General features: G+C 36.9%; 1 protein-coding gene across 1 annotated transcript in view; it reads left to right on the forward strand.

The window, feature by feature from the left end:
- The window catches only part of kcnk3a (potassium channel, subfamily K, member 3a), a 34,389-nt gene continuing 20,843 nt past the window's right edge, over positions 1-13,546 (forward strand). Inside the window, exon 1 of the mRNA XM_032584470.1 lies at positions 1-402. Coding sequence (XP_032440361.1) covers positions 120-402 — 283 coding nt within the window. The 5' untranslated portion in view covers positions 1-119. The remainder of the gene's footprint in view (positions 403-13,546) is intronic.

Consider the following 13,546-nt stretch of genomic DNA (forward strand, 5'->3'; position numbering starts at 1 on the left):
CGCTGCTCCGCTAGAGCCGCCACCGCCATGAGCCAGCCGAGCCGCCCGACCTGCAGCCCCGCGCTGCCTCTCCGCCCGCGCCCCTGACCCCGCACCGCGACCGCACCAGACCACCGACCATGAAGAGGCAGAACGTGCGGACCCTCGCCCTCATCATCTGCACTTTCACCTACCTGATCGTGGGCGCCGCGATCTTTGACGCGCTGGAGTCTCAGGAGGAGACGACCCAGAAGGAGACGCTGGACATGAGGAAGCAGGAGCTGCTCAGCACCTTCAACCTCTCCAAAGATGACTTTGACCTGCTGGAGAAGGTGGTGCTGCAGCTGAAACCGCACAAAGCCGGCGTGCAGTGGAAATTCGCAGGTTCCTTTTATTTTGCCATCACGGTGATCACGACCATAGGTAAGACTGCGGCTCCCCTAAGCAAACTTACAAGAATTTTTTTTTTAACCTAACTTACATTTCTCTTCAGAGAGCACTTCTTCCGAGGTCAAATCACTACAGGGGGTTTATAGATGCTGCTGAATGCTCGAACCTGTTGCATCTAACTTTTCCCGCATGTTTGAAATCAGTGATAACAACGCTCTGCGGGGGTGAAGTGGGATTTCAGCCCACATTGACAGGTGACGGCGGAAGTCAAAGCCGCATGGGAAAATTTTATTGAGTAAAGAATCCACATCTGGGTCCCTTCAGTGTTCTTATATGAGATAGAGAAATAGGCAAAATTGTTCTTAATGTACAGATTTAAAAAAAGATCTGAACTGAACTCTAGTCAACACAAAATAGTTTTTATTTATCCTACACTGATAAATAATTGTCACTAGCATAGACTGATGGATTTAAGAAACTTAGCCTGATTCTATAGGATTCAAGATGCTTTCTGCCTTAAACATGTTTCTGTTACTGGAGCCGACAGAAGGATTCTTTTCATCTGCATAAGCCAAAGTTATTAAGACTTGATACTTGAGGAAACTTGAGGCGTCGTTGGCTTGTTCTGTTGTGTTGTGCTCTCATTATTTCTGCCCCAGAAGATTCATGTTCAACAGCACGAGGCGTTCAGGTGACGTGAAACTCTGCATTTTGTTTTTCTGTTTCAGTGCAGAATGCAACTGACCTACACGTCTAAGGTTATTACTGATGGGAAGTTATATCAAAGTGAAAGGAAGTTTATAAACTTTAGGGGCAATTAATGGATCAAATATTTCTTGAGGACTTTTCTTGAAAAAAGGTTTGTCACCAGAAAATTGTTATTCATTTAAACTTTATAAACACATATGTAAAAATCAAATGTCATAGTAAAAAACAGCTTGACCACGGCTTGATAGGTTGAGCTGTAGCTCTGTAAATATTGCCTTGTCAGATTATCCTAACATTTACTATCAATGTGTACAGTAGGTGTGCAAAATGGTTCCTATTAATTTTCCATTATAAAATTATTCAAGTTACGACCCTCAATTGCATAGAAGTTTTTTAAAACAGTTTGAGTACGAGACATTTACTAAATTTGGCTTTAATGTTCTTCATAAATTATGAAAATGGCACAATGCTGGCAATGCTCTGGCCCTCATATACATACAGCTCTGGAAAAAATTAAGAGATCTCTTAAAATTATCTGATTTTACTTTTTATATGTATATGTTTGAGTAAAATGAACATTGTTCTTTTATTCTCTGAGCTACTGACATGTCTCCGAAATTCCAAGCAAAAATTTTGTACATATTTGCAGAAAATGAGAAATAATCAGAATAATGAAAAAGATGCAGAGCTTTCACACATCAAATAATGCAAAAAAGACAAGTTCATATCCATTTAGAAACAACAATACTAATGTTTTAACTCAGGAAGAGTTCAGAAAGCAATATTTGGTGGAATAACCAGGAGGTTTTCAATGGGGTGAATGACCTCTTCATTTTCTCCAGAGCTGTTCCTGAAAAGTGACACACCCACTCATGATGCAGCAGGACACTGTGAATTTCAACCTGAATACTTGAATTTCTCACAAGTTGATGCTCTACAATAATATTTCCTTTTTGTCCTCACAATTAAATTTTTTTTAGGTGCTTTCAGTGTCGACATACAAACTAAACAGCCCTTTGTGTATTTAATTCTTAAAATTTTGATCTTTATAATTTGGAAAATAGGATGAGTATGAATGTCTAGAATCTCAAACAACAATTTGTCATACTCCAATTACTTGATTTCTTATGTATCCAGACTAATAAATAATAACATCAAATCTAACACTTCCTTCATCTTTTAAAGTCTGTGTATATACTCTTGTAGAAGAAAACAAAACAATAAAGTTGTCAAATCACAGTACAACAATTAATAAAATTATATTTCAGTGAGAACCCCAAAAACAATCATTTTTGAGACATTATATATTTATGTCTATCTTTATATGTTTTTGGTTTTATTTGCTCTGAACCTTATAGAGATGATCTGAAAACAGCTTCATTGTGAACGCATGCCACTGAGATGTTTTTCTTTAAAAAAAGGAACAACAATCTAAGTAATTTTTGTTCTGGAATGACTAGAAGAGGCTTTTAAACCTTAAACAACTCAAGCACAAATGAAAGGCTAGAGGAAACAGAATCGTATTAGTTGATGCTGCTTCAGTGGCAAATTGAGGTATTTTGTATTTAAGACAGGGCAGATTGGGTCGGTGATGAGAGTGATTCTTCTCTTCAATTGTTTTTCAGCCAGGTTTCCGTGATTAGGGCTCCAGTGCTCATTTATTCTCACTCCTCTTCTGTCATTTTAACAACTTCAATATTGTCCCTTTCCACTGTTTTACTTCACAAACTCCATTAACTCACTGTTTCTATTTCTTTCCCAAGTTTAAGTGTTAAAAGGAATGTGTCATGGTAGCAGAGATTATGTTAAGGAACTACTGAACTGTATAATATTTTAAACGATTCCTCATTTGTTGATATGTTATAATCTTTTAAAGTGGTTTTGTGCAATATTTTCTCAGGCTTTCATTTTTTACTTTTCTTTTCACTTTATATGAGCAAAATGAACTATTTATGCCTGATTGGCTATAAATTCAGCACTGCAATATTTTTTATCAGTAAAAAAATTGGATTGAATTTTCTGTCTTTGTCACTGTTTTATACAATTGGTTTTAGTAGCTCTTTGTGAACATGTGATATATATACTCAATTTTCCACCGTTTGACATGCATGAAATAGTTTTTTAATAACTTCGAGGTGATACAAGACTCTTAGTAAAAAATATTCAGTGCAGTAGGAGGACTTATTTTGTACTTTTTCTCATTGTGTCACATAACAACCACAAACTACAATGTATTCTACTGGGATTTTAAGGAATAGTGTACGTGGGAGGAAAATAATAGATGGTTTTCAAACATTTTTTAACAAAAGTTTATTAAAAATTTTTATCCAGTCCTCCTGAGTTATGATTCTGTAGAACCAACTTTTACAGTTTTCACTTTAGGATGTGCTTCATGTAGTCTATGTATGACGCATACAGTACGTAGACTACAGGTTTTGCGTATTACTCTTTGCAAAAAGCTGGAGCTCAGGTTAGATTTTTCAAATCTTGCCAAAGATTCATTTTCGGATGTCAGTCTGGACTAGTTGGGTTATTTTAATTCATGAATATGTTTTGATTTAAGCCTTTCCATAGTAGTTCTGGCTGTATGTTTTAAGTCATTATTGCTGGGAGGTGAACTTCTGCCCCAGCTGCAAGTCTTTCATAGTTTCTTTCAACCAGGTTTCCCCTGTATTCGGTTGGATCTGTCTTCCCATCAGGTTTTATCCGTTGCTTTAGGTTGCAGTGTTAGTTATGTTATTATCCTGAGTTTTCAGGTTTGTTTATTGGGTGTTTCTTAGTCTCTTTCTTTTATTTGATAAGTGTTGTTTCTGTTTTACTTTAGTCCAGTCCTTCCTTAGTGATTCTAATTGATCATAATCATTTCTTGAGTCTAGTTATTCTTTGTTTCTCTAGTTTAGTTTATTAGGTCTAGTTATTTTTTAATGTTAGATTTATTATAGTCCCTTATGTACTCTCCCTCGCCTCCTGTGTGACGTTGTCTCTCTCTCTCTCTCTCTCCCCTCACACCTGAGGTCAATTAGCCAATCAGCCCAGGTCTATTGTTCCACATTCACACTCCCAGTACTGAAACACTTCTGCTCCTTTCACTATGTTTTGCTTACTCCCATCTAATTTCATTATATCATGTTACTTTCCTGTTTTTCCTGTAGTATTTGTGTTTGTTTGTTCTGCTCTGGCTCCCTGTGATGTTTGTAAGTTTTTTCATTAAAATGTTCAATATGATCCACACTCCCATTTTGTCTACATTTTGGTCCATCCACAAACTCACATCAATTTCAGGTTGTTCTTACTTTATCAGCTCACCGTCTTCCTCATGTTGGTGTTTTTCCTATATGGTTTGTGGCAAACAGTACCTTTTGGCTGTTTTCTTGCCTCGGTTTTATATATTACCAGTAGTTATTCATTAAAAAGATTTTCCTATCTTGGCTCAGAATGTCATTGACTCCTCCAGAATAATCAAAAACCATATTTATTCTTCTATAAATATTGTTCTCTCCTTTGAGCCATGTGTACAAAAGTTTGCAGTTGAAGCATAATATTTTCATTTTCAGATGTGCCTGTGCTCTGAGAGATATTCAGAGCTTGGAATAAAATTTCACATCCTCACATTTTTAAATTTCTCCATAAATTTCTGTTCCTTACTCCTCATGATGCCGTTTGTTATCTAATGGTCTCTAACAAACCTCTGAGGCTTTCACAGAACACCTGGATTTATGCTCAGATTAAATTACACACAGATGGACTATCTACTAATTAGAACAGAATTCTGAAGCCATTTGGTTACATTGGATTTTATTTAGGGTTTTTTTTTCTGTCTATCTTTTCACGCTTCTCGTCAAAAATTGTTGAACAATATTTGCCTTTTAAAGCATAAATCTGCATCATAGCAAGGAGAGAACATAAAGTCCCTCCCTCATTTAAAGCTGCAGGACCGTTCTATTATGTAGTTCCTATTTGTTTAGAACTTGCTTGTATCAGGACTTCCTATCTGACTTTTCCCTCCTGTATTTGGTGACTGGTCCAGTTGTCGGTCATGACCTGTGACTAGTGACAGTATCAGATGCAGAAAGCTAATTGCACACTAACCAAAACCCGGGTGTCCGTGTTCACATTCTGTAATTGTGAGCCCTGCAGATGGCAGAAACACAGTGATTGGCGTTTCAGTCTGCCATTAAGTATTAATAACAACTCCAGAGCTCTCTTGTTCCACTACAGTCCTGGCACACAACAGCAACACTGTGGATACTACACTGGTAACACAATATGAAGCAACCATGGCCTACAGTAATGACCTCACATAACAGAAACGAGTATTATTATTTCCCGGCAAACCCTGGCTGCACCATGCTCTACTCTTGATTAAACATATGTGCACAGTCAAAACGCAATCAGTAATTAGACAACACTTTCCACAGAAGAAAGGATGAGGCGGAGGGCAGAGTGTCCTCTTACGCACCATCAGGGGATGGATTTAAGTGATGCGAGACGCACAAAGAGGGGAAAAAAGAGAGAGCTTTGAGCAAGCAGAGTTCGGGAAGCGGGTGTAATAAGATTCTGGGGCTCAGGGGGTGGGGGTGTCTGCATCACAGTGGTTGTCACCCTCCTCCAGGGGTGAACGTCTTGTCACTGCCATGATCGTCTGTTGCATACAGAGGACAAATTCCCAACACACAGTGTTTTATAATAAGACATGTCACATGTCCTTTGTGTTATCTGATGTGCTGTTTGACATGTGACGAGGACATGAACTTGCAGTTGCGGGATGTGAGGAGCAGTTGTTTTGTTTTCCATGAGCCGGTTTTTATTTAAACATGTGTTGACCTTAAAATAAAGCAGCCTTTGTGTGACAAGGAATATGATATCAGAGAATGTTTATACAAGACGAATAAAGTATTGTACCACCCGGATTACACAAATATATTTCCTTAGGATGTGGTAGAATGATGCATGGAGACAAGTTGTACAGTTTCTGGTTCTTAAAGATTAGCTTAAAAGTACATAAAGAAAATGAAAGTCTGTTGATTTTTCTTTCTTTTTCCCTTATCTTCCTTACCCTAAAACTGCTAATTTTCTTCTTGTTGACCAAGTTGTAGACTGTCACCAAATTTAAGCTTAAAACTCAGTCATTTAGACTACTTAGAAGAGTTAAAGCCTCCATTTGATTAAAAAAAAATCCACCCACTAAAAACAAAGTAAGCATAATTTTCTGACGGGAGCGTAAAGATGGGAGGAGGGAGAGTCGTTTACCGCTAGCTTAGCTCAGCAGGTTGTCACTATAAACTACATGAGATTGTTCAGTCTGTTTATTCATCAGATGTGACTTTAAAAATAACAAAAAACATGTTTTAAACAATGTTGGCATTTGCATGTCTTTTTAGGACCCCATTTTGCTCCAAATGCCAGTTTTTTTTATTTTTATTTTATAGCTTTGTTCTTACCAGCTTCGCACAACTACAGAGCAAAGTTTTAGCCCCTTTATTTATGCTAAATAGCTCCATTTCAGGTAGATTGGAGGGAAGGCATTTGCAATAACAATCTTCCAATTTAAAATAGAATAGAAATATCCTTTATTGTCCCACATTGGAGAAATTTCTGTGCAAGAAAAATGCAGTTTGAAATGTGTAAAATGTAATTTCTTTTACTACTTTTATATTTGTTCTTTACTCCAATTAATTTTATCATCATTAAAATGATGTGTTTAGTGTTTCTCTCATCCATTGAAATGACTATATGATAGTTACTGTACATGCAGAAAAAAACAAAACATTTTCTTCATATTGTTGAATGATATGATTTGATTTTTGTCAATGTGTTCTTACTGACTCGGCCGAGAAGCCGGTTGTCGATAGTTCATCAATAAGCTCAAAATCTGTGTAGGACAGTGAAAACGAATGCAAATGCATCCAGGCCATTCAATCTGTCTGAGTCACTGTAATCCCAAGATGACATCCAGGCAGGGAAAAAGCCAGCTGGTGAGGGCGACTGCTTGCTGCGAACACGTCTCCATCATATTAAAAGTAGCTTGGATCAGAGCACTGACACCCTCCCCGGTTTAGCTGCTCCGTCACCACCGGTGATGTTTATTTACTGGGCAGCTACCAAGTCAATTAGTGCATGAATGTGACACAGGCTGTGGCTGAAAACGAGCAGACATGCTCTTCGTCCGTTCTATATGTGGACGGACGATGAATAATATATTTTATTTTTCTATTTTCATTTCTGGCAGCAGCAGCTTTGATTTGGCAGCAGACAAGGATCCACTTCCAGCTGTTGCATAATGAGGGCACATTCTGAATCGCTGATGGTAATTACTTACATCAGTATCATCATTATTATTCGGTCCGCTTAAGAGGTTAGAGCAGTGAGTGGTGGAGTGCATAAGGAATAAAACTCTCACCAGCAGTCCCAGAGGTCTTCAACAGACTGATGCAGAGACATATTTCAACTCCTCTGAGAGGACAGCACAGCGTGTCACTGCTGAAAAGATGAAAAAAAAAGGTAACATCATAACTAAATCTTCAAGTAGAAGTTATGACAAGCCCCTCTTTAGGTTTTTGGCAATCGTATAACTCCTGCAAAGCAATATTTTCAGATAGAGATTATTCTATTAAAACAGTTTTTGCACTTGAAATTATTTTAAAATTCAAAACTAATACTTCATTTTGGTGGTTATTTTCCACCCGATTTTCCACCCATTAGTTTGCAGATGTTAACTATTTAATCTGGAATAGTTCATGTTAAGTTAATTGAAATGGAAATAAAAATAGAAAAAAGTAATAAAAGCAGGTTTTTTTTACCTAAAAGAGTGAGAAATATTTCCACACTGCAATCTTCTGCATATGTGTGAAAAAATACAAATAAAAACTGGCATGAGCAACACTTCGCTGATTAATAAGCTGAAGAAATGTAATGAAAAATAGAAAATATTTTTAATTTTTATGGGGGGTTTTTCTACCAAACATGGATGTTGGGCCGTGAGATTTTATTCACAAAGAGAATGTTGACTGCTAATGTCATTAAGCATCGTTCTCCTCCTCGCTCTGTGTGTTCATGTTATTCCTCTAACGCTCCACAGAGGCTCATAATAACTTTGGCCAAAAATAATAAATAACTGAGCTATACTTTTGGATTTAAATGCACGTATGTTGCCTGTTTTAGCTAGTTTATCAATGCACTTTCATGTAACATTTGAATAGCATTTTCACAACAGAGGAAATCAAAGGTGAAAGAAATCATTTTTTTGAAGAGGTTATTTGTTTTCTTTATTTGTCTAGTGAACACATAGCAGTAAAGAACATGCCTTGTTGTTTTATTGCAGATGTGAAGTTTGACACTTATATCTTAAGTTGTTTTATTTTTTTGGATCCAGATGTGTTTTTCTTACTCTTGTTTATGGCCTGTTTCTTTTGCATTTCTTTAATGAGTTCTCATTGATTTGTACCAGGGGCTTATCTAGGCTGGTAGCTTCTGACCAGGATTTTCAGCAGCAGAAAGCTGGGATCATTACCATGGTAACCTAGAAACCAGTTAAGAGATCGCCTCATGTAAAATCTTCAAATTACAACCTGTACATGTACTTAACACAATTTATTGTTGCAGTTTATTCTCATTGACAAACTCTTAATCAGAAATTGATTGCTTCCTGTTTGAATATTGGTAATATGATCAGTCTTCTCTTTATTAAAAGCACTTTGAACTAGAAGTGATTTCAGAGAAATGCAAACTGTACACAGTGGAAAAAAATACATAATTCTCACCAAAACTGCTTCATACTATTTTCCACATTGACCAATGTTTAGAATTACAGACTATAACATGTGGCATCACATAGCCCCAGAAAGAAGTAGAAACTACCACCACCTCCTCATTTCATTTTCATTTGTCTTTGAAGATAATTTAGCACAAAAACCTTTTGTAATTGTCTTCACCGTATCTTAGAGATCAAGGCTGAAGCTTTTTCCTCATGTCTCAGTAACAGGCAGAACCTCAGTGACTGATTTAGAAAAACACACAATGTCAAATCCATTTGAGATTTTGTCATGTGGCAGTGACATTGTTAAGACGTTTTGTTTTACCTAAGCTTTAGTCCTGCTCCGTCATTCATTAGTGCAACATTAAAGAATTCATTTTTTTGTTAACAGAATCTGATTTTTCTTTTGAATTTTTTAGGTCTTCCTTTTATCTTATCCTATGTGTTTTCCCAACTTTGTCTTAGCAAAAATATCCTGCAGAAATTAAGATACTTTGCTACTTTATATCACCAGGGATTTGTAGATTTATTTTAAAGGTTGTGCTTTAGTAAAATATGGAAGAGACTTAAATCTGAGTTGAAGTGTTCAAATCCAGTGCAGCGTAAGCAGTCAAAAGCATAGTTAAGGTTACAGAAAAAAAAGTGTACAACAATCACTTTGTATGTGATTACTGGTTATTAAAAAAGTGAGATAATTGCTAAAGCTTTGGCTAAAACATCCTGATTGCACAGTAATACATGAAATGCACATAACTTAATATAAATGTAACAAACGTAAAAACAGTATCATGACGAATGTTTAGATTTGATGTACAGTACAGACCAAAAGTTTGGACACACAGTTGTGTCCAAACTTTTGGTCTGTACTGTATATTTATTTCTGTGAGAACAATGATTAATTTTATCTCATTTGTAGCAAAACTATTTATTTGATATACAATTATTTCTAATTCCAGTAGTTGCTGTTGTTTGTTCTCAGAATCTAATGAGTACAGTGAACATACAGTGGTGTCTGTTTGTAACAGCAGATGCTTTGTGAAGAATATGTTGGGTAAGGGAACTCTTCTGGATGTGAGCATGAAAAGACAAAATCCACCCAAGCAAATTACCTTACATAACACAGAGCTGCACTCTGCAGTGAGGCTGCGTCCTCCAAACCCATCACACAGGCGCTCTGAGATGTTTTGTGACATGGAGATGAAAACCAGTGAGATGGAAAAAAAAGAGAGACTAATTTCACCCTTAATTTTTTTCAACACAAAATAAAGTCTTCTTATTTATTGAAATCTGAAAGTCTTTGTAATAGTTTTTAAATATTTTAAGTGAAAGACGTTGGGAAATGATGTCAACAATATAAAGCAAAAAGAAATGAAACGACATCAACCACTATTTCCGACTGAGAAAGCCGCTGCTGGTCTCACTCTGGAGGTTTTGAGAAAGTTTCCGATAGTGACTCTTATTGCTGCCTTACTTGTATAACCAGGCTTTGTTCACCCGTTGTGTGTCTGCTTTATGCTTCAGTGCTTGAATGGAAAGTTGACTGCTTGCCTGACTCACAGAGCAAAGCATAATGCATTACTGAACTTCATAATTCATTCTGGCCAGACTGGAGTTTGGCTAAATGAAATAGTACACAGTATAGTAAGATCTGAATCTCTGTCAGTTGGTGTTTCCCTGTGAATCTCTTGGATAAACATGAACCATGTTACATGTGAAGTCTCATCTAGTTGACTGCGAACTGGCTCCTGTGAGATTTATTTGATCAGAAACATGAGCTCTTCTCTATCGTTTTGTCTCTCTTTGCTTTCAATGTTGCCTACAATCCATTGTCCTGCTTTATTGAATTACGTGCTTCGTTCACAACACACAGCTTTTAGTGAGGGTTGGTCACAGCTGTTTAATTAATATGCCAATGCTTTCAGTGTAAATTTGAGAATACGCAGACATGAGCATTACCAAGTCAACCATGTAGCATGTCTCCATCAACATTGTAGCTGTGCAACTTAACAAAACAAAGCAAGACACACAAATTTATCCACAATAAAGTGAAGTGACACATGCATTGTAAAAGTATTCACACCCTTGGAGACGGACGTTGATATGTTGATCTAAATCATTTCATTTTGTTGTATTGCAGGGAAGTGAACTTCTGACCAATCATCAACTCTTTTGCAGCCTCTAACAGGTTTTCATCCAGGATTTAGCTCGATCCAAATAGTGTAGAATCTCAGTCAGCAGGATGTGACAATCCTAAATGTTTAAGTGTTTGGAAACTGGATTCCTTCACATGTTTCTTAAAGATGTTTTGCATTTCAGTGCTGAAAATGCTTCAGCACAGTACAGTTCAACGCTCTCCCGTACTTCACCAGAAGTATCAAATGATGTACTGTAGTCAAATTGTGAGAAAGTTTATATGTGTTGAATCATTTTGCTTGCAGTAGACTTGAAAAGATTGAACAAGGCACTCAGAAATGTTAAAGTGGAGCTTCTAAGCCTAAGAAAACTTCTTGCAGTCTTACGCAGACTGGTGGGGGCATCATGCTAAGGGCCTGTTCACTACCAGTGGCACTGGTGAAGCGCTGGATGTCAGAATTAGAGATATTTATTGTCATATGAAACAAGTCCAACTCAATTTTTGTGCTATAAAAATGTTGCTACACAGACAGCGTCTTTGTTGCAACATGTGTTATTTCTGAACAGTTGCGAGTTGTTAGTCCACTCTGTCAAACCTTAATAAGCGTGAAACAGTAAATATAATAGATTATGAAAGTAAAAACATTTATTTTTGGTTGGGAAACATCTGTATGAGTTAAATAAAAGAACTGCTGGTTAGAGACACGGGATAACATCTCCTGATGAAATCAGCTTAACGAATATTGGTGCAATGGAATGATGTCATTTATGTATTAGAAGAGCTTTTCTTGTAGCGTCATTGTACACTTTATCTGACTTTACTTTCTGGCTCTATTGGCTTCGAAAACAAAGTGTTCAAACTCATGCAGTGTACTAAATAAATGTACTGATTGTGAAAATAAACAGAGCTCATTGTTTAAACTTTGAATAAAACCTGTCAACCCATTTCAACCACATACCAAACGACCAAATAATATACATTTTTAAGTATTTGATCAGATTCTTGGGGAAGAATTAAAGCTTTTGAGTGAAACAAACTCACTCAAAAGTTTCTTGAGTGAGTTTGTTTCACTTTTTTTCCTCTCACGATGTGAAAAGAAAAGGAACTGGAAACTTCTGGTAGTACAGTGACAAGTCTGGCTTCTCGTTTTTCTGACAGGCGATTGCACCAGGAGAGCAATACGGGAAACGTTCAGAAATCATACTGCAGCTATTTTCCAATTCTACTTGAGGGAAACATTTAAGATTCTTGTATAATGGAGAAACAAAAATCATTACATCACCCTGAGGATTGTTTCTGATGCAATCTCCATCAGAATTTCTCTCCTCTGTTCTTAAAATAGTAAGCATGCTGCTAGGTTAGCGTCATACACTCACAAACAAATTAGTTCTCAGTATTTTAGTTGAACTATATTTAGTTCCAATTATTAGTTCATGGTAATTTTTGTACATCATAATTATGATTTAAGTATATGTTTCTCTTGATACATGCAATTAAAGTGCATCTCTGTAGTTTATTTTTTAATCTAGTAATCATTTTTTTAGACTGTGAAAGGAAGTTGCGCATGCACACGCAGAATGAAGAACGCAACATACGTTGTTTGAAACCATAAAATAGAAAACCAAACATTCAAATTTGTGAAATTCTTAGAGGCAGCACCGCTGTGCGTTTGCAACACTTGGTGGTTTAAATTTTAGGTTATTTAGAGGTTGTTAAATTCTCTCATACGTATCCTAATTTTTTATTAGTCAGAATTGGTGCCAGTACCGTCTCAACACACCAAATTTTATCGATGTCATAAAAGTAAGTCTTGAAATAGATTTTATTCCTACATAAATGAAAGTGAAATAGTTTTTCAGGCTGCTAACGCTCATACACTATGTACACTAATGCAAGCTACTTTACATAAACTGCCTAAAAGGGAGATGGCACAGACAATGTTTCCCCTCAATGACACTTAAGAGACACAATATTACAGCCTGTACTCAGCTGCAAATTGAGTTTATGTCTTAAAGAAATATCTGAATGCTGATGGGAAATAGACAGGTTTATGATGGAGCCACTGTTGTGTGCAGGTGAACTCTTTACCTCCTTTCAATAAACATTAGCGCTGTAGTGTGTAACCAGAGCACTTAAATAATCATACACAGCACAAAGGAGCCTCTACTGCAGTTTAATAAGGAAATCAAATAAAAATATCATGAGAATTTCAGAATGGGATAAAAACGCCAGCCAGCTGAGTGTTGATTATACGCCCAAAGCACAGAGCTGTCTCCGTCTGCCCCCAGAGATACTGGAGCCTCAGAAGCCTTCGGTTTTTCTGCCTCAGTACGTATACACGTGCCAAAAAAAGGGGGGAAAAATGTCCACATGACGCATTGCCGGGTTCTCAGCTGTGCATAAAGCATCTGAAGACCAAAGTGAGAACGTGTGAAGTAAATATTGTATGTTTTTGCTTCACAGAAAAAAAAAATCCCTCATCCTAATAACCTGAAGGGATTTTCTCACATCTCATGTGCTCCTGACACCTCCGCCTCCTCCTCAACCTGTGATGGTGTTCCTCTTGATTGCTCTGGTTATTT

Source organism: Xiphophorus hellerii, chromosome 15 (genome assembly GCF_003331165.1).
Source record: "Xiphophorus hellerii strain 12219 chromosome 15, Xiphophorus_hellerii-4.1, whole genome shotgun sequence".
Classification (NCBI taxonomy): Eukaryota; Metazoa; Chordata; class Actinopteri; order Cyprinodontiformes; family Poeciliidae; genus Xiphophorus; species Xiphophorus hellerii.